This window comes from Miniopterus schreibersii (assembly GCF_964146895.1).
Source record: "Miniopterus schreibersii genome assembly, chromosome: 2".
NCBI classification, from domain to species: Eukaryota; Metazoa; Chordata; class Mammalia; order Chiroptera; family Miniopteridae; genus Miniopterus; species Miniopterus schreibersii.
The window spans coordinates 146,525,310-146,545,989 of record NC_138102.1 but is presented as its reverse complement, the minus strand read 5'-3'; the positions used below and the strand labels follow the sequence as shown (position 1 = coordinate 146,545,989).

The 20,680-nt window shown below is 37.5% G+C and overlaps 1 protein-coding gene across 2 annotated transcripts in view; it reads right to left on the bottom strand.

Annotated features, from left to right (window-relative positions):
- The window catches only part of NELL2 (neural EGFL like 2), a 280,535-nt gene that overhangs the window by 221,687 nt on the left and 38,168 nt on the right, over positions 1–20,680 (bottom strand). For both annotated transcript variants that reach the window (XM_081129767.1, XM_081129768.1), the window contains exon 4: positions 13,666–13,816. In XM_081129767.1, the coding sequence (XP_080985893.1) occupies positions 13,666–13,816 (151 nt within the window). The remainder of the gene's footprint in view (positions 1–13,665; positions 13,817–20,680) is intronic.

The window sequence follows — 20,680 nt, the reverse complement described above, 5'->3', positions numbered from 1 at the left end:
TTTTAAGAATATATTTTTACAAGATATCTAATACTAGTTTTTATAATACTAAAAAATAAGAGTGAGAATGAGCATCAAGTTTTAATTTTATAGTTTTATATATGTCCTTAAGAAGCAACAGTATCTGATACAGGTGGACACTGTCAATAAACGTTAAGGAAAGTGGGCGGTGTTCTGATGAGGAACAGGATACTGCAATAAAATTGGAATATCTTCCCCATAAAATACAAATCCAAATTAAAGGGGAAAGTAGTGGAGAACCTTGGAAGGTCACCAGCTTGACCAGGCGATCAAGGTTAACACCACCAGCAGTAAAACAGATTAACACAGTGCACTGCAGCTGTGGTGTGCTGAGCAGAATCGCTTCTGCGGTATTGCTAACAAGAACGCGTGGCCTGCGTGATGAGGAACCATCAGATGGGGCCAGGTGAGGGTGATCCCACAGAAGGAAATGCCTAACTTCTAAGACCATAAGGGATCCCAAAGACAAGGAAAGACTGGAACCGCTCCAGACTGAAGGAGGTAATGAGATATAACAACCAACTGCAACATGTGTTCTCGGACAGTATAGAATCCTGGGCCAAGAAGGAAAAAAGACACATTATTTATTTAGATGGTAGGTGTCATTTGACTGGGGTCTGAAGATTGTATGACATTGTGATGTCCATGTCAATTTCTTGATTGGAAGGCTGTATGTTGGTTAGATAGGAGAGTTTCTTTGTTTGGAATATTTAAAGGCGATGAAACAAATTACTGTCAGTAAAAGGCATATCAGAGTAAGAAATAGAGCAAATGAGCTAAAAATATTACCAATTAGAAATCTCATAAGAGGAGATGTCGAAGTTCTTTGTACTGTTCTTGTAATTTTTCTGTAGGTTGAAACTATTTCAAAAAAAATTTTTTTTAATTAAAAGCAAATATTAACCTGGTAAGTCTCCTGTATATATTGACTGACAGAGTTTACATTCTTTTTTTAAATAATTTTTTATTTTTTAATTGCAGCTGACACATAATATTATATTAGTTTCAGATGTACAACCCAGTGATTAGACACTATATAACTCACTAAGTAATCACCCTGATAAATCTAGTACCCATCTAACATCATACATAGCTATTACAATATTACTAACTATATCCCCTATGCTGTACTTTACATCCCTATGACTATTCTATAAAAGTTTTCTTTTTTTTTTAAGTATGTTTTTACTGATTTCTAGAGAGAGAGGAAGGGAAAGGGATAGAGAAATAGAAACATCACATAGATGAGAGAAACATCATTGATCAGCTGCCTCCTGCATGCCCTGCACCAGGGATAGAGCCCATGACCCCAACTTGTGCCTTGACCAGGAATTGAACCGTGACCTCTTGGTTCCTGGGTCGATGCTCAACCACTGAGCAACACCATCTGGGTGACATTCGTAACATATGCGTAATTCTTACAAGTAAGCAAGAAAAATGACAAGACCTCCTCAATACAAAAAAAGGGAAAGAATATTAGAAATCATTCATCAAACAGAAACACCAACAACCTACTAACAAATATATGAAAAATGTACAAATTCACTAATATTCAAAGAACAATAAATTTCAGAAATGATAGCCATTTTTCACATCATATTAGCAAAAAGTATTTAAATATAATGCTTATTGCTTCCTGGTATGTAGTTTAAATTTGTCATTTGCAAAATCAAATTGTTTATACGTAGTTCACTCAAAATACCTATCTTACCTCCGTTTGGTGCCATTCAGAGCATTTTACTGACTAAATTAAATGCATTTAAGCTGAAATATTCAGTATTCATGTATTCTGTGGAGCATTCAGCATCCTCAAGAATAATCAAACATAATTTTACTACAACTAAAGTTTTAAATAACCAAAGGTGAAAGTACAAAGGAAAGATGACAGCATGTCAATCATAACCTTCTTTCAAAAGACTCAATGGAAAAAGAACTGAAAACAGGCAAAATATGAACGACTTTTATCCAGCTATTATAAAATACATCAATATATGGTTTCAACCACAAAAATATATGATTCCTCCCCAACATCAATTGAACTCAAGTGTATATAACTCAAGTATATAACAGCAAGGGAAAGAAGATTTCTTAGGTAACTGAAATAACATAAACTTCATTGTCATAAAGACAAAGTAATATTTTGCATGGCCTTTTTACAAAGGTGCATGCTGCCCTGGCCAGTTTAGCTCAGTGGTTGGAGTGTCGACCTGTGGACTGAAGGGCCCCAGGTTGATTCCTGCCAAAGACATACCTCCGTTGCAGGCTCGATCCCTGGCCCAGTTGGGGCACGTGCAGGAGGCAACCAATCGATGTGTCTCTCTCACATTGATGTTTCTATCTCTATCTCTATCTCTATCTCTATCTCTATCTCTATCTCTATCTCTCTCTATCTCTATCTCTATCTCTATCTATCTCTATCATCTCTTTCTATCTCTATCTCTATCTCTCTCCCTTCCTCTTCCACTCTGTCTGAAAAGCAATGGAAAAAATATCCTCGGATGAGAAATTAAAATAAAAATAATAAAATTAAATTTAAAAAATAAAAAGTGCATGCTTGGCCTGGCCAGTATGGCTCAGTTGGTTGAGCATAGTCCCATGCACCAGAAGGTCATGGGTTCAATTTCCCGTTAGGGCTCATGTCCAAGCTGCGGGCTCGATCCCTAGTAGGGGGCGTTCAGGAGGCAGCTGATGCATGTTTCTCTTCCACATCGATGCTTCTCTCTCTCCCTGTCCCTTCCTCTCTCTATAACATCAATAAAAACATATTTAAAAAGGTACATGCTTTGCCATAACTAAAGGAAATAAGACAACTTATATATAAGCTGAATTCTACTTCCTGTCACTTGACAATATACTGTAGGTAGATCATTATAATTTTTAAATGAGTCCATTGTAAAATAATTGTAAGTGATTGATCAAAGGCCTAAAGAGCATCTGGGACGTATCACATTGACATCAGAAGACTAAAAGAAGAAGAGTTTTAATACCAAAGAATTAAATATATGACAATCCCTCAACATGCACCTTGGAAAAAGTCACTGAAATGTCAGTGCATATCAGTGTATGGCAGATTATGAAAAGAGAATTAAATGAACTTTGATGATACATTAAAATTTTTCTTATTATGTTGAGTTGCATCCAAAGAGTCCAACTGTCTCCAAAAGACGAAAGAGAAAGCAATTTAAATACTATGGGAGATGTTACCTTTGATATGAAACAGAATCCATTTTTCTGGCAATAGAATAACTTAAAAGTCTTTTACAAATTTGGAAGTATGAAAGAAAAATAAGGATCCCACCTGAGTGACAGCACAAGCTATGACCTTCCTAGGAACAAATCTAACAAAATACGCGTATGCCCTTTATGGAGACAATTATACAGAAGACAAAGAAAAAGACACGAAAGAAAATGGAGAGATAAGTCACATCATAAAAAAACTGAATATCATAAAAATGTTAATTTAGCATATATCAACCTATAAATGTGATGTAATTCTAATACACATCCCAATGAATTTTTTTTTCATAGAACTTACCAAATTGATTCTAAAGTATATACCAAAGAATGAAATTTCAAGCATAGCAAAAAACTGTGAACAGGAAGAACAGAGACTTTAACTGTAAATAGCAAGCATTATAAAACTACAATAATAGAGTAGTGTGGTATTGCTGCAGAGTCAGAAACAGGTCAGTGGGCCAGAATACAGGGCCCCAAAATAGACCTCAGCATTGATGGAAACTCAGGATTACATTTGGCATTTTGGTGTTTGGCACTGATACATTTGGTGTTACCTTTGGCATGAGAAATCTGCAAAAAAAGAATAGGTTGTTGGGTAAATGACATTAAGAACACCAGCTTCATTTGTTGGATATTACACTAGATAAGTGTTCCTAGATCTAAGTTTAAGATGTCAATTTCTTTTTCTTATTAAGCAGGAAAAAAGGGCATTAGAATATATCATTCATTGAAAATAGTGGGGCAGATTAAGATGGAAGGTTAAAATACAGGTGTGTCCAGCCAGCGTGGCTCAGCAGTTGAGCACTGACCTAGGATCCAGGAGATCATGGTTCGATTCCCAGTCAGGTCATATGCCCGGGTTCTGGGCTCGATCCCCAGTGGGGGGTGTGCAGGAGGCAGCCAGTCAATGGCTCTCTCATCATTGATGCTTCTATCTCTCTCTCCCTCTCCCTTCCTCTCTCTGAAATCAATATATATTTAAATATATATATATATATATATATACAGGTGTACTATTGCCCCCTTTCCAGACTCCTGATTGAAAGATCAATAATAAACTAATCAACAGTATTTGCATGTGTGTAGTATTTACTGCAGAGCAAATATTGTACTGAGATAACCTCTTCTTCACTGAATACTTTAACACCAACTCTTCAACAACCAAAGAAGAATGTTAATAGCATCGAAGACCTGATTTTTTTGGTTACTTATCAAAAATTGCCCAAAATCATACTAAATTTTATTTTACTTTGTATATTGGATCATGCATTTCTTATATAGAATATTTTTAATTTTCTTTTTCTCCTTATATTTTCTAATTGGCTTTCTCTATATTCTTTTTAGGAGGAGAAAACAGTATATTCTTTCTTCACTACATCATTAACATAACCCCACTTTTTAGATATAAATTATTGCTTTGACTGCAAATCAATAAAAAAACTTAATACATCAAAAATCACCATAAAGACTTTAATACAAATGAAAAACACAGATGATACAGAGCTAATATTATTAATAAATGGAGCTCACTTGAATCAGTAAGGAAATGTAGAAAAATGAACAAAAGGCTATTTACAAAAAGAAACATATGAATGGCCAGTAAGCATTAGACGGAGTACTCAGCCTCACCAACGAAGTGTTACTTTTTACCTATCGAACTGGCAAATATTTTAAATCACCATTGAAGAAAATGGGTAAGTAGGCATGTGTACACTGAAAAGCTATATTTATAATGTGAAAAAAAACCTTTTCGTGTAAGTATATTATTGGTACTAAAACAAACAGACTGATTGATGAAACAGACAAGAGAGAGCCCAGAAATAATTTTTAACATAAATATAACATTCCATTTATGCTAAAGGGAGGACTTTCAGATGAGGTGAGGGGGGAAGAGTTAAATAAGTGATGATGAAATAATTAATTACTTATTTGAGAAAAATGTTCAGAGCCTTATTTCTTACACTAAAATAAATTTTAGATTTAGATTAAATTAGATTTAGAGTTTGATTTTTTAAAAAAAGGAAAAAATATATTTTAAAAAGGAAAACTACCTAATACCAGGCTAGGAAGAGCCATTTTTAAACAAATAATCTTCAAGAAAATGAACTGAAATAATTAGATAACAGACACAAATGGTAAAGGGCAGAACTCTAGAGCCAATGTTTGGGTGAAAAGCCTGACTGTTAACTTATTAAGTTTGAGAACTTAGTTAAGTTGCTTAACCTCTGTGCCTAACTTATCTCATCTCTGAAATGGGGATAATATTAGTTGCTACCTCATAGGATTGCTGTGAGGAATGAATGAGATAATAGGATAATATCGTGAGGACTAAATAAGGATAAATAAAATTATTTTAGCTCAAGAATATTAAAAAATACAAAACATAAAATTAATGGGCAGCAAACAAAACAGAAAAAAATAATTACACAAAGTTTCAAAATTGTGACACATAAGAGGTTATTAGCTGTAACTATATAAAGAACTCTTATAAACTAATAAAATACTACTAATAGAAAAATAATGTATATAAAAATGTATATGGACAGCAAAGTTATTTTTTAAAGCTCAATCTCTCTAGCAATCAAGGAAATGCAATATACAACTTGCCAACTCAAAATGGAAAAAAATTATTTAATGAGATAATGCTCAGTTCTAACAAGGGTACAGTAAAACTCACATCCGCATATGTAGTTTGTAGAACTTTACATTGGTACAAGTTTTCTTGAGGCTAATTGGACAATATGTATTATTTTTAAATGTAGAAAAAAACCTATTATAACCAGTTACCCAACAAATTGCATTTCCTGGAATTTGTCCTAAGGAAACTATCAGAGATCAAGCACATACTACATGCTGGGCACAGTGCTGCTGCATTAATTATAATTCTGAAAAATGGGAAATAATCTAAATATCCAAAAACAGGTTGATAAAATAAATTACAGAATATCAATATGATAAATATCATGAAACCAATGAACATTTTAAATATATATTTTAATGATTTTGAAAAATAAAGGTAATACATTTTATCATTTACAATGATGTCATAATCTCCAATTTTATGCAGTCTAAGAAAATGAGAAACAAATAATATGTTCACAGTAATTATTCTGCCACAGTGATGATGATTGTTTTTTCTGTTATAGTCTCATATTTTTCAAATATTTCACAGTGAATATGGATTACCTATCTGATTACAAACACTGTATATGCTGCTTTAAAAAACACAGCAAGGTGGGATAGGAAACAGAAAATACGGCATCAACCTCAAAACAACCCCCAAAATTGGGGAATAGACTTCTTTGAGAAATAAGGGTTTAAAAAGGGGCAAAGACTTTCCCAGAGTTATCATAGGAGGAACTAGTAAAATCTGAATTAAACCCAACTCAACCCATTTTGGCCACGAGCCCTTGCATGTCCCATGCACCAGGCAAAGCTACACGTCCCCAAGAATGGGCATATAGTATATACCCAACCAGCATCTATAGATCGATTTATCAGAGCTATGACAAGACAGACTTGGTGAAAGGCCTTCAGCACACCATACTCTACATGACTTTAGTGCAATTGTTTCCTTACTTCCATTAGGGGCTGTGTGTTTCATTTCTGAATGCTCAGGGCTTATCTTAGCACGATGTCTGAAGGACTTTAATGTTTTCTGAATAAATGAACAAATGCACAAAAAATATCTTCTCTTTTGAAAAGGATTTTCAAATGAATTTTACAGTCACCATACTGACAAATAATGAAAACATTAACTAATTTGTTTCTTTGCCAAAACATTACCTCCTCTTAAAGTTTTTCATAAAGTTAGAAATGTCAAGAGTTTTGAAAATGTTGAAAATTGTTTAGGCTCTGTTTTTAGCAAGCACATCGTACTAGCTACTAAGAAAAACTTATATTTATGCTTTAAAAATTGCCTTTCTTCCCCTCCTTAACATTCAGAATGGAAAAATCATCTTAAGGAAAAAGTGTTCTCAGGAACGTAGAACCTCTAACAGTGTCACATTTAATTACAAGGCTTCGTTTATAAGAGGGGGGAAAAACAAGATATCCTGCCCAAAGTACTTATATTGCATGCGGTTGATATATTTGATAGGTTTGGACTTGCTTTCAAAAAGAAAGAATTCTGGGCTAATAATTAAAAATAATCTTCATTCATGTACAGCTTCTGAATGAAATGTGAAATTAGGTAGTAAATCACTTAGTGATGATAAGCTTATGACTTAAAGGCAATCAGAGAAAGCTACTATGCCCTAAAATTTAGAAATATCAACATCTTCAAAATTGGTAAAAGGGGAATAATAAAGTCACAAGAACTAATGAGAAAAAATAAACCATTCTCAAACTTTCCATTTCCAAGTGAAGAAACAGTATTTAGGAAAACATTGGTACATTTACACAATGGAATACTAGGCGGCTGTAAAAGAGAAGGATCTCTTACCCTTTGGGACAGCATGGAGGGACCTGGAGAGCATTATGCTAAGTGAAACAAGCCAGTCAGAGAATGACAAGTATCACATGATCTCACTTATGAATAAAATAAATGAACAAAATAAACTGATGGACAAAATAGATCCACAGACATGGATGCATGAAACAGACTGACAGATCTCAGAGGGGAAGGGGGTGGAGCAATGGGACGAGATTAACCAAAGAACATATATGCATATATGCATAGCACAAGGACACAGACAATAGTGTGATGAAGGCCTGGGGTGGGGCCCAGGGGGGGGTGAAGGGGGGCAAATGGGAGGAAAATGGAGGATGGCTATAATACAGTCAACAATAAAATATATATACTTTTTTAATCTAAAAAAAACTTTAAAAAATTGCAAACTGATCATCAGTAGCTACATGGGCCAATAATTCCTAATGAATAACTAACCTTTTCTATACATAAGAAGAAACAACACAGTAACACAGAAATGGGAAGCATGAAAATATTCAAGCAGGAACACACCTGGTTGATTTAGGAGATCATGGGAGCTTGAGCCTCAGTAACAGTTACCTACACAACAGCCAAGGAACTGGCCTCCTGCCATCTGGAGTGAAGAAAAGTAGATGCAGAGGAGTTCCAGGATGGCTGCGGCAGAGGGTCTTATAATGGCCTGCAGTATTGGGGGTCTGATAACTGGACATGGTCAAAACAGGAGGGAGGCCTAGAAATAACCCTGGCTCTCTGCATCATTGCCTAAGCAGGTAAATACCCAAAATGTCTTGTAGGAGTGATATAAGTTGGTTAGTCCATGGTTGCTGCTGCAGCAGGCAACTAATTCATTCCAACTAATTCATTCATACAAATTTGGTATATATAAGAAATATAACAAATCGTATTTGCTTGCTGAATCTTAACTTTAATTCAGTTTCTTTGATGAGCAACTCACCATGTCTCCTTGGTAATGATACATTTATGCTTAAACACACATTGCAGCTTTCCTAATAATAAGGGGGGCATTAAAATAAGCATCAAAGCTGTAATTTTTTAAAGATAAATAATGATATAAAAACATACTTTAGGAGAATAATATGTAAGTAAAGATTTTTAATTATGTAGAACTTGGGTTTTGAAATTCTTACTCACAAATCTAATTATCTTTAATGTTATTTATTAAGTGCAACCAAAAAGTAAAGAGTGTAGTAGCTGTTATGTCAGTCTGTTAATTTCATCTATAATAAACAGTCATCTTTTAAGTTCAGAACCATTAAGCCAAGCAAATGTTGCCAGCAAGTTTAATTTTTAAAATGTTGCCAGCAAGTTTAATTTTTATTTAGTAATGTCAAGAAAGAGAAATGGCTTAATATATGACAAGCACTCACAAATATGAAGACACATTTTATCAGCCTCATATATAAATACATTCTTACTCATCCGGAATGTATAATAATTAATACTTAGTAGGAAAAAAATCTCATTTATCTCACCTCAAGTTTATTAATATAGAAGATGATGGCAAATTAAAGACAGTTTTACATTTACTTGCAAAGTCATTGCCACAAATTATTTTCATGTATGCTGTTTCCAAAGCATTCAAAATTAGAAGCATAAATAATATTTGACTATCAGGAAAATTCCTAGCAATAACCCCACAAGAACCAATTTATATATCTAAAGCCCAAAATTATTTTAAATAAGGGAGAAGTATTATAAACTACAGAACATAATCCCGGGGACTATACCAAATCTACACCAAGGGATAACAAGAGGACTTTATTTATCCTGAAGAAACTATAACTTTGTAAAACATGGAAGAGAACAGAGTGCTTTTAGAGTTTAGGGGAATTTTCTCATTCATTTTTACTTATAAATATACTTTGCTTTTCAATGAGCCTTTACTGTTTTCATATTTCTCTTCTTCTGTATTTCCTGTATGAATGGGTAAGTGAACCAATATCTTGGAATTATTTCTTTAGTCTTTATTTTTTCCCCTTTCAAAACACAATAGCCAGAAAAACTAAGATGCTCTTTTGATCTGCCTGAATGTCTTAATTCTTTCAGACAACAAGTGCCATAAATTATTGTCTGTTGTTTTGAGGTAATCCTTATGCTTGCTAAATATACACAGAAATGTCTGAAGAACCTACACGCTTTTTGCACCGTGCTCACGTGAAGCTTGGGGTCTACTTTTTAATATTAGCCCCTATGTGAAAAACACCATTTGAAACCAGCAACTCGGGTTGGGAAGCCGAAGGCGACTGCTCCCGGAGCTCCAGGACACTGCCGGCGAGGTTCCCGGCAGCTTGTCATTACGTCCCCTTGTTGAAGCCGTTTCAGCCAAGGTTTCACTGAAGCCCTCTTCCAGCTCTGAGGTGCGGCGACGGCTGCCTTTCCTACTTCTGGTCCTGCTCTTAGCTCCCGTCAGGTCCCCTCGAATCCAGAGCGCGCCACTGGTCTCATGTGTCCAAACCAACAAAGCTGTGTGATTAGGTTTCCAGCTTTAACGCAGGGGCTGAGATGCTGCTATGTGGCTCATTACGGGTGTCACTGTCTTAGAACTTGACTCGTAGCTGTTTTGAGGCAGGAGCTCACCGTTAGTGAAATCCTCACGCTAGAGCTGATGACGTTTCAGCAGGGATTAGGCACCCTCCACCAACAGAGCAACCCGAACATTCCCCAGAGCCTTTGCCCTCTCCTGGCGAAAACTCTGTGAGGTCCCGACTCCTGGTGCACTCAGAATGCTCTTTCTCTCAACCTTTCACTCACACCTTCATCCACCAAAATTCACCTAGCATCTCCCTGTGCATGACAGCGTGATACATAAATGGAGTTTACAAGATTAATGCGCAGTCGTTGACAGCACACAAAAAACAACCCTTTCAAACCTAATCAAAAGTTGTTGGCAACTATGTACAACTGGACACAGACACCCAAGCACACCTGGGAAGGATGAGGGAGCTGCAGCGCAGAGCGCTACGCTGGGTATCTCCAGATGCAGGCCCACGGGCAGTGGTGCTGATGGGTGTGTAACAGCCGGCTCTCTGTTCTCTAAAAAGTAATTCTAGATATTGGTTCATTTATCCATTTGTACGGGAAAGGTAGAAGAGAAATATATTTTTAAAAGTACTCGTTAAGAAGTATTTCTCAATAAAAAAAAAAGACTTTTTTAAAATTTTTTTAGAAAGCCTTGCTTTGTAGCGTTGTTGATGTCCAAGGTGTAAGTACTCACACCTTGGGCTACTTCGAGCTACCACAGGAATGTCAACCGCCTTACAGAGTTGCAGCTCTTAGGTGCCAGTCTGAGCCCCCTCCATCCACCACTGACTGGCTGACTTCTTTATGCTTTTCTTATTTTCCAAATGTCTTTAATGATAATATTGGTATCCCCCAGGGATAAAAACTAGATGGCCAGGGGTAAGGATGGGGGTAGACTCTGTACTTTGCTGTGCCTTTTAAATTTTGAACCTGGAAATGTACGACCATTTTTTTATTACAACTTTAAATTATTTAAATCCCCAATAAACATTTTTAACCACTGTGATCAAAAGCAGTAAATGATATTTCTAATGTCTCATATACAATTAATGCATATGTACATAGGTGAAACAAAACTGCATTGGAGGCTAATGGAGGGAGAAATTCACGAAAGCCGGAAAGGTCAGTGAATGCTTCATGGAGGTCTGAGTGCAGTTCTACAGCAGGAGCAGAGAAAGCAAGCGGGTGACACGCAGATGATGCCACTGTGCCTGGCATTTATACTCCGACTGAATGATATCACTTTCTCCAACTCTGCCAGTTCCGGAGCAGACACAGCCCACAGTCTATTTCTTACTGCCCTCCCCCTACTTAATTCGGCTCCAGAGCAGGCTGCAAATCAGCCCAAATGGAGATAAGATTGGAGTCAGGGACCAACATCAAGAGCAGATGCACATCAGTTCTGCTAACGACAGTAATGTTTATTTAGTATTCTCCAGCAGGCACTCTGCAGCCCAGCTCACTGAGCCTAATTCACAGAGGAACCACTCAAGCTCTTGTTCGTGCTTTCTACCAAGCAAGCAAAACATGTGCTCCAATGAAGCTCCACGACCTCGCTCCGGCCACCTCCTAAAAGGCCTAGGAACACGCTTCCTTCGGGTACGGAAGAGCTCTTGCAGGAGCTGGAAGAACCTCATGGGGAGCTGGGCCTGCACCTAATCCCTGCCAGGCAAGGGCTGACAGGTCCACATTCATGCTGATAGGCATTTTTCAACATTACCTCTCATATCTCAACTCTCATTTAACTGTCAACAAAAAAATAGCTACAGTTTGGGTATTTATCAAAAAAAGCCAACTAGAATTCAATATTATTCTCAAAAGCCAAATTGAGAAAAGCAATTTATATGGAATATTTCTTAAGGGACATGGTCTTTTATCAGGGTTTCATACAGCAGGCACTACTGGCATGTTGAGCAGGAGAACTTGGTTGTGCAGGACTTTCTTACACGCAGCCAAGAGCCTCCAGGCAGCACTGTCTCAAAGACCTAAACTTGTTCCTCTAAAGAGACTGCATTTTCCCATAGAAGGCCACAAGAGAAATATGTCTCTGGTCTCAGAATCAAGAATAGTTGCATTGTCTTAATCATCCAACTAGGTTTCAATTTTTCCTTTGCCCTGATTTACATATTTTATTTTATTTATATCTTGATGCCCCATAGATATCTTTATAAACTGCCTTATTTTTTGTGTGTGAAAGAAGGCAGAGAATAAATAAATAAGTGTTCAGGAAATGATGAGATTGAGATTAGTAGAAGAAAGATAACTTCAGCAACAATAACAGGAACATAGCACAAGGTCCATCAGGGTGACAGGGGGTTAGGAGATACCACAGCAGACTTGTGAAAACACTGGACTCGAGAGTCAGAAGTGGGCTTGGGTCCTGACTCTGTCACTAACAGCAAAGTGACGCCCTAAAACGCCTGAGAGCAAGCCCGACAGAGTGCGACTAGGAACCCTGCTCTCATGTCACCCGGCTGTATTTTGTTCCCCACCCGTGCGTGCTTCTGTTGGCCCGTTAGCACTTAGTAAATATCTGCAGGGTCCAAGGTGGCCTAGCCTCTGGCGAGAGACACCAAGCGGCTTCTGCCCACACCTGAAAAGGATGGTTAACGTGAACGCTTCCACATGCATAAAGCACGCTACATACATAAACTCTCTAATCTCCACGACAACCTACAAAGTAGCTATTATACCCTCATTTAACAGATGAGAGAAATGACCTGCCCAAGGTCCACAGGGGGCAAGTGCAGTGCAGGGACTCAAAATAACGAACGTGGGGAAACTGTCGCTGGCAGAGCTGCGGGTATTCTTTCGGGAAGGAATGAACCGTGTTATGCCGGTGTTATTTCATAGCGGTTTACGTGTGTGCCCAGGGTCATCAACGAGCTCCCTTTCCCTTCCCCCAGCCCCCCACCAGCTCTCCCAGTCGTGCTTCTGCACACGCGAGGCGCGGGGAACTCTGAACAGCACTCGGCTCCACGCGCGCCCGGGAACACGGCGTTAACTGGTGCGGTCTAAGAATCGCGGGGACCAAAGTGATGTCAGGGATAAAACCCTAAGACTGTCAAACTCTAAGCCCAGGCCCTTTCCTGAAGGAACAGAAGATGGCGTTTTTGAATCTAGCTAGTCACAAATTAAGAAGTATGCTTGACTTTGACACTGAGGAAGCCGTCTCATGAGGAATTCCGCGATTAATGCGTCTGTTTTAGGAATGGTGACTTCCCTGTGCTCTTAGCAGCGGGAACAGCACAGACCCCTGCTTGTAGGCAGGTCTCCATGACTTCCGTTCGGGATTTTGCACAATGTAGCAAAATCATTCTAGCTGTTTAAGCCAATCTTAGGTATAGGGTATCTTGCTTTTGTTCACTTCTCTTTAATGTGCTCATTTAACCTCATATAATAAAAACACGGGGAACTCCAGCAGCCACACCTACCTGTGATCCAAGTGGTGAATGGAGAGAATGACTCCGGAGTTTAAGTGGGTCTGTTTCAGGGTCACCAAAATAGTAAATTCATGTTTATTTCTCAGCTTCTGAAAAAACTCTTCAGCTGTAGCAGTGGATGCTTTTATACTTCTGGGAGTGTCTGAAAAAGAGAAACACACACTAAATAGAATATAATTTGGTTTTACAAAGTACTCTTCACAGGCAACATCTTTCAAGAAACATTATCAAATAATAACTGATAAATACCAGATTTCAGACTCCCCTGGTAAATTCTTTCAATAAGACTTTATGCTACATATAACAGGACAGTAAACCACATAAATTACTGAACTTGTGTTTCAGGAATCTTTTTTTCCAAAATGTCACCTTTGAGGCAAAGAATCAAAGAACCCTGTCTGAAGAGGTACGCTCCCAAGTCTTCTCCTTACACACTTCCTATACCCTGGATACTATAGCCACATCAGTGTCATGAATGAACAAAAAGATGTACTTTCTAGAACAGGGCCTAAAAGACCATGATAGAGGCATTTAGCTTTCCTGACAGCTCATGACAGAAAAGTGGATTTAAATCTATGTGCCATGTTCCACATTGATGTCTTCAGCCAGAAGGCTCGCTCTAAATAGATTGTTTAAAAGATCATTGTAATTAGTCACTCTCAGCCTTCTGTGCAGTGGATGAAACATTAAGATCAAATTACCTTACCATATTTGTTGCAAGAATTACATAGAACTTAATTCTCATATGCCTCTCCCCTGGCTTAGGGAAAGCCTAGCCAAGGGAGGTTTGCCTGAGAGAGCAGAAACGTCTACCCAGCTCTTCTACCTGGTATAGTCTTGCACTCCAGCCTTAGCACCCAAAGGATAGGAGGGAAGTACATAGGGAGAGAAATGGAATTAGAGACAGGAAAAACCCACCATTCACGCCATCTGCTAACTGAGCGTAAGGCTCGCCTATTCATAGTGTGTGCAGTGGGCTTATGGGAACCAGAAACAGTTCCTTTGTGTGATCAAATCATTCTATTTTCTATGCGTTAGACTAGGTAGACTAGTTAAGTAGTTAGTGCGGAAACCACTTGCATTTGTAGAAAACATTACCTCCTTGGACAAAACTGTTCCATGAACTGCAGAACATTTAGCATGCCTGGGTCCCAGCCCTAAGAATGTCAGTGGCACCCAATCCCCAGCCACCGGGACAACTCTAAGTTCGCTCGCACCTTTCCAAGCATTCTTTGGGAGCAGTGCAGCAGGAATCTCACTGAGAACCACAACCTTGATGAAACAGAGATTACAGGACTCATCCAAAGCTCCCCACCATTCTAGCCCTATACATTTATGGAATAAAAATGCAATCACCTGGTCTGAGTCCATCACTGGAAATACACCGACATGGAGAAGCCCTCAAGATACCCATAAACTAGAGGAAGGGACAAATAACCCCAATACAATGAAGGAAATGTTGTCACACACACGGGCACAAAGTGTTGTTGGATCATGGAGGGAAAAGCTGCCAACGCCATCTGAAGGGAAGGGTCTCATAAAATAAATGGCACTTGATCAGGAATTCACCAGCTACAGAGGAGGGGAGAAAGCTTGTGAAAAAGCAGAGCCATGCAAACGGGCAGGGCCTGTCTAAAGCAGTGAACAGCAGCCGCTGTGGGACAGGGCTGCCAGGGGCGCTGGGCCGGACAGGCAGGACCTCCTGTGCCTGTGTAATGGGCAGCTGTTGTTTCCATCACCATCATCAACTCACCCCCTTGGTTAAAGAAAAAAGAAAAAAAGAAAAAAAAACACCTCTTGTTTACCACTGAAGAATGATCCCTCCCCACTCTTAACCCAAAGCTTCCTCTGTGCTGTAAGCACCCTGATCAATCAGCACCCCCCCTCCCCAGTCTACAGTATTGGAATCAGGAACAGGCACCTATCCAGGGCAAGGAAGTGAGACCCAGGGTATTTGTTCAAAGTTTTAGGAAAAAGAAACTTTGTTGTTTCCAAAGAGAAACTTGCTCAGTCCAGATATTCATAACTCTAATATTTAACAATAATCTGCAATTCTTGCCATGATCAATGTAATGGTTCTGAGCCCACATTCCATTTTGTTCTCACAAAGCCCCTGGAAGCTTGACAAGGACAACCATTCCTGTTTCCCTTTTCCGTGAGTAAAATGAGCCAAGGAGCACTCCTGGGATTCGCCCACAGGCCACGGCACGCTAGCTGCGTAATGGGGATGTCAGTGTCTGGCCCAGGGTCCTCCCCACTAAAGTGCGCTGCCTGGGAACGCGGCATCCTTTATCCGCGCGCCACTGCTGCTCACAGGGACACGCAAAGACGGGAGCAGCACCGCAGAAAATAATCCAGAAAAAGTAATTATGTAAGATAACATTTTTAGTTCCTTAAGTCACTAGCTGAGAAGTGATTTTAAGAAAGGTCACTTTCCCCATTTGCGTTTCTGTTTCCAATTTGTAAAATTAGCATTCCTGCCTTCTATTTTCATCTCAAGGATTATATAATGTTCAGAGGGATTTCTGAGTTCCCGTGATTATTACTATACGACCCAATTCTGTTCCTCACCAGAAAATCAAGTCAAAGAAACGGCCATGTGAGAATTAACTTTACTTCATTTTCGTTATCATTTCAGGTTTAGGAATTAATAATTCAATTCAGGTATGTATTAAGCAATTTCTCAACAAGGCCTCCTGTTAGGAATAAGCATAGATAAAGTGTGCAGGTTACCAGAACAAATTCTAAACCCAGCAGAATGAAGTTCCAATGCCAGCTACAGAGATCATTAGCTGCATGTGGTGTACAGTAAACACCATGTGTTGGATATTAGGATTATGATACTTATTTTACAAGCAGTGAGACTGTGGAAGCCACAAAAACTACCAAGAGCCATAATACCCTCGTGGCAATTTTCTGAGCTTACTTTTAGTCTAAGTATCCCAAACTCAGTCAGAAAATGTCAGTTTCCACATGTGAAAATGGACACAAAATATTTTGGCAATCACATGATTCTTAAGATAAAATCTTGCCTACCACTCTCTGTTTCTAGAGAACTATAAATGATCATTCTTTTATGGGCAAAATTCAACGTAAACTGAATTTCTTTTCCAAGAAGGGCTGACAAAATTGCCCCTTCAGAGAAAATCAGGCTGAGGAAAAGAGCCTTTAAATGCTACTTCTAAGACCTACAGAAAAACTTAGCAACATGCCCATGCTGCATTGGATCTTTTTAGTTGAAGAACTGCTTGAGTTTAAAACAAAAGTTTGTCTCAACGTTTTCCAGTTTTATTGTGTGCAGAGACTAAAAATCCCACTGAGAAAACAACTAGTGGCATTTTAAAGCAGTTGTTAATAAATAATGAAGCAGCTCAGAAGCAATTACATCAAAAGATTCATTTTTAGTCACGGGACTACCAGGATGGAGTGATGAGTTCATATGGGGATGTAGTAACAATTTCTAGGGATTTAAACAACATGCTATGTATGCCCCATACACACAGTTACAAGGAGAAAGGGAGGGAGAAAGAGCAAGAAAGAGAGAGAGACTGGTATTTCTAAAATAGGCTTGCAGGCTGTAGCTCAGTGCGTTTATGTATGTGATAGCGAATATGGGTGTTTACTGAAAAGGAAATTCAGAGTGGAGTTTTTAAAAGTAGTTTTAGTGCATTAGTAGTAAAAGTAAAGAGAAGGGATTTATCCATCTTTCAGTAACAAAGAAATTGATAAGAATTCTTTTCTTTTGCACTTAAACTGCATCACTACAATTGCCATCATGAATTAAATGAGTCTCTGCCCACTGATAGTTCCTATCCCATCTGCAGTGTGTAGAAACCTAAATTGATTTCCCCTCCACATAACCAGACTAATAAAAGTAAAGTGTGCAAATTCAATTATAAAAACAGTCTAATCTAAGGTATAGTACGTTTGATTGAGAAGGTTTCAACTCACCAAAATTTTTCAGTCTCTGACTATGAAAGGTTGTTGTCTTCTAAATTCAGGTTATAAATATGCCAAATTGGAACTATTATTATAGCTATTGTCCATTGCTCTTACTCTCCCTTCAATGTATCCAAGTCTTTAGAGTGCAAACTCTCAAGGCAAAATAATAGTAACAATCTCAAAAGCTATTAAAATTTTATTAACACTACATATGCAGTTTGCAAAGTCCTTAAACAAAACAAATTTCATTTAAGCCTCAGAGCACTGGGAGTAAACGGGATTACTAGGTCCATACTAATAGAAATTACAGATGCGGAGAGAGGCACAAAGAGGCCAAGACTCGGGATTATCACCATAAGTGACTCAAAATCAGAGGTCATTTCTATGGATTTGCTATATTAGGAACTTAAGGTTGGAAACCTGGGGAGGCTCCAGGTGAAACCTGAAACTGGCCCCAGTACACGGAGGGCAAGACCAGACTGAATAAAAGGGCAGGCCACGCCAGGTTGGTAGGTGGCAGCTTTAATATGCAAAGGAATTTACATATGAGTCTTGTTTTGGCTGCCGAAAGACAAGTAGATCTCTGCCCACGCCACCAGCATCTTAAAAGTTTACATAGAGCCCTTAACTGGGTTCAGTCACATATTCAGTGAAGATCATCCCAACAACACATTGTTCTCTGAAGTTGCATCCTTGAAACTGGCTCCTCCTGGGAATGGTGGGAAAAGCATACATTCCAAGGACAGGGAAGGAGCTGAGAAGCCTCCAATTGCCTGGATCCAGCTCAGGGGTTAACTGGCAGTCACATCCTTTCAACGACCTCCTCCAACAGAAGGATCAAAAGCAATTAGGATAGGACATAGGAATGAACCCATCAAATTCAAATGGTAGAGCCAGGATCGCAACTCAGACCAGTGTGTTTCCTATTATTACACAGCAGTGCCCTACCACCATGATGATGATGCAACCTCTGAAAAGGAGACAAATCTTCATTTTAAGTTAGCTGTCATAAAAATATATTCTGAAGACAAATAAATATATTTCTCTTGATCTTCAGATCAATTCAGGCTTTTCAAATCTACAAAACTATTTATATCATGTAATCTCTCAGCTAGATGCTCTAAACTATTGAATTATAAATTGCATTAAATTTTAAAACCAAAAGCTTTAAAAAAAAATTTTTTTCAAATAATTCTTCTTAAAAAGTTATTGGCCAAAATGTATGAGTAATCCACAACTTTTTAATGGGGCAAACCTACATCTAATGATGCCACATACTCACCCTTTATTCATCTATATGTCCTTTCATTACTAGGTTGAAATGGCAAGGACATACTCTTGGAAAGTCAACCTGGAAATTCCCCTTCTATATTCTCATTAAACCCCAAAACAATCTCAAAAACTTATTTCAGATCTACAGCTAATTATAACTTGATCCAATGCGCAATAAACATATGCATCTTCAAGTATTACTTACAAAAATGTTTGTTGACTTAATGTTGTGAATATCAAGCCACATAAAAACTTACATACATGAATATAATCAGAAACATAAGCATCAACCAACCATTCAATGAAACAAAAACAACACCAGGTTCTACTCCTGGATTTAGCAACTAAATGGCTGACTTTAAGCCAATCATTTGTGACTCATTTGTTGGAATTTTCATTAATAATGTAGAACAAAATGTAAAGATGTAGGAGGACTACAAACAATAAAAACATCTCTATAATTTGGAGCTTAAAATTAAAGTATTAAAATTGTATACATAATAATTATAATACAACTTATTAAGGTCATTCCATTTTTTGTTTGATTCCATGCTAACAACTTTCTAATAATAGTTTGGCTTCCCGGGTTTATTTTCCTTCAGAGAAAGCAGTAGAGATCAACCAATATGAGTATTATGGTTTAGTTCACTGTCATAATGCTCATTGTAGATTAAAATTAAACTTGGCACTTGAGTTTGTAATCTAGATTAATGCTTTGGACTAGTGTGAAGCAGTCCTTCAGAATCTTACTAGTGAAATTACCAGCTGTTTTGTAACCAGCAAAATCAAGAGGATAAATGAGCCAAAACAGCATCCTCTTTATCATCTCTTCTCCCAACTGCAATTCTGCTCAGATCAAATCAGCAGAAATATTAAACAAATCAAAGAGATGATGATGAATTGATGATGATGAATATGATGATGATGATGATGATGATGATGCCATCCACAACTAATAAACTGATTGTATTCCTCCATTGATAATGCTTCATTATCTATAGACAGAAGTCTCAACATCATTTGAACAGAGGTAACAGACTTAAGAATCAGTAATATTGTTATACAGCTGAAAATAATATAATATTGTGTGCCAACTGCAATTAAAAAATTTTTTAATTGAAACTTATATAACCTTATTAGCCAATGTCACCCCAATAAATTTAACTTAAAAAAATAAAAATAAATAATTTTTTTTTTAAAATGAATAAAATATTTTAAAAGAATTAGTAATTTGCTGGATCTTTATTTAAACCAATCCAAAACACTATATCAAATTGAATCCAAATGAATGCATAGAATTTGTCAGCTAATATCATGAGCCAATGTTTTAAATAAATAAGGAAAATTAAATTTGTGGACTATCATACTTTAAGAAACATGCTTCTACCTTGACTAAAGCTACTGAAACCTTGAGTAAATAAAATGTTTGAATTTATTTTAAAAATAAAAAGATAAATAAGTTTTCACTGGTCTTGGCCTTAACAGTAGTTTAAGAAGCTCAGCTGCACCTTTGTATGCTGACACCAGTTATTTGTGTATGAGCTATTGCTTAAATTAACAAACTACTCACATTAATATTAAAGTGTACTCACCTTAATATTAAATTCATAAATAAGGTCATTTTTCCCTCTTGTAAATTATGCCATATTGAGTATCTAGTTATACATTAAATATATGTGTAATTACTCTTTATAAAATATTTAGCTATTAAGAGAGTTAGGTATAAGTGCAAAAGAGAAATGTATATACTGATTTTTTAAGTGAAAACTGAATCACAAGCCATTCCTTTATT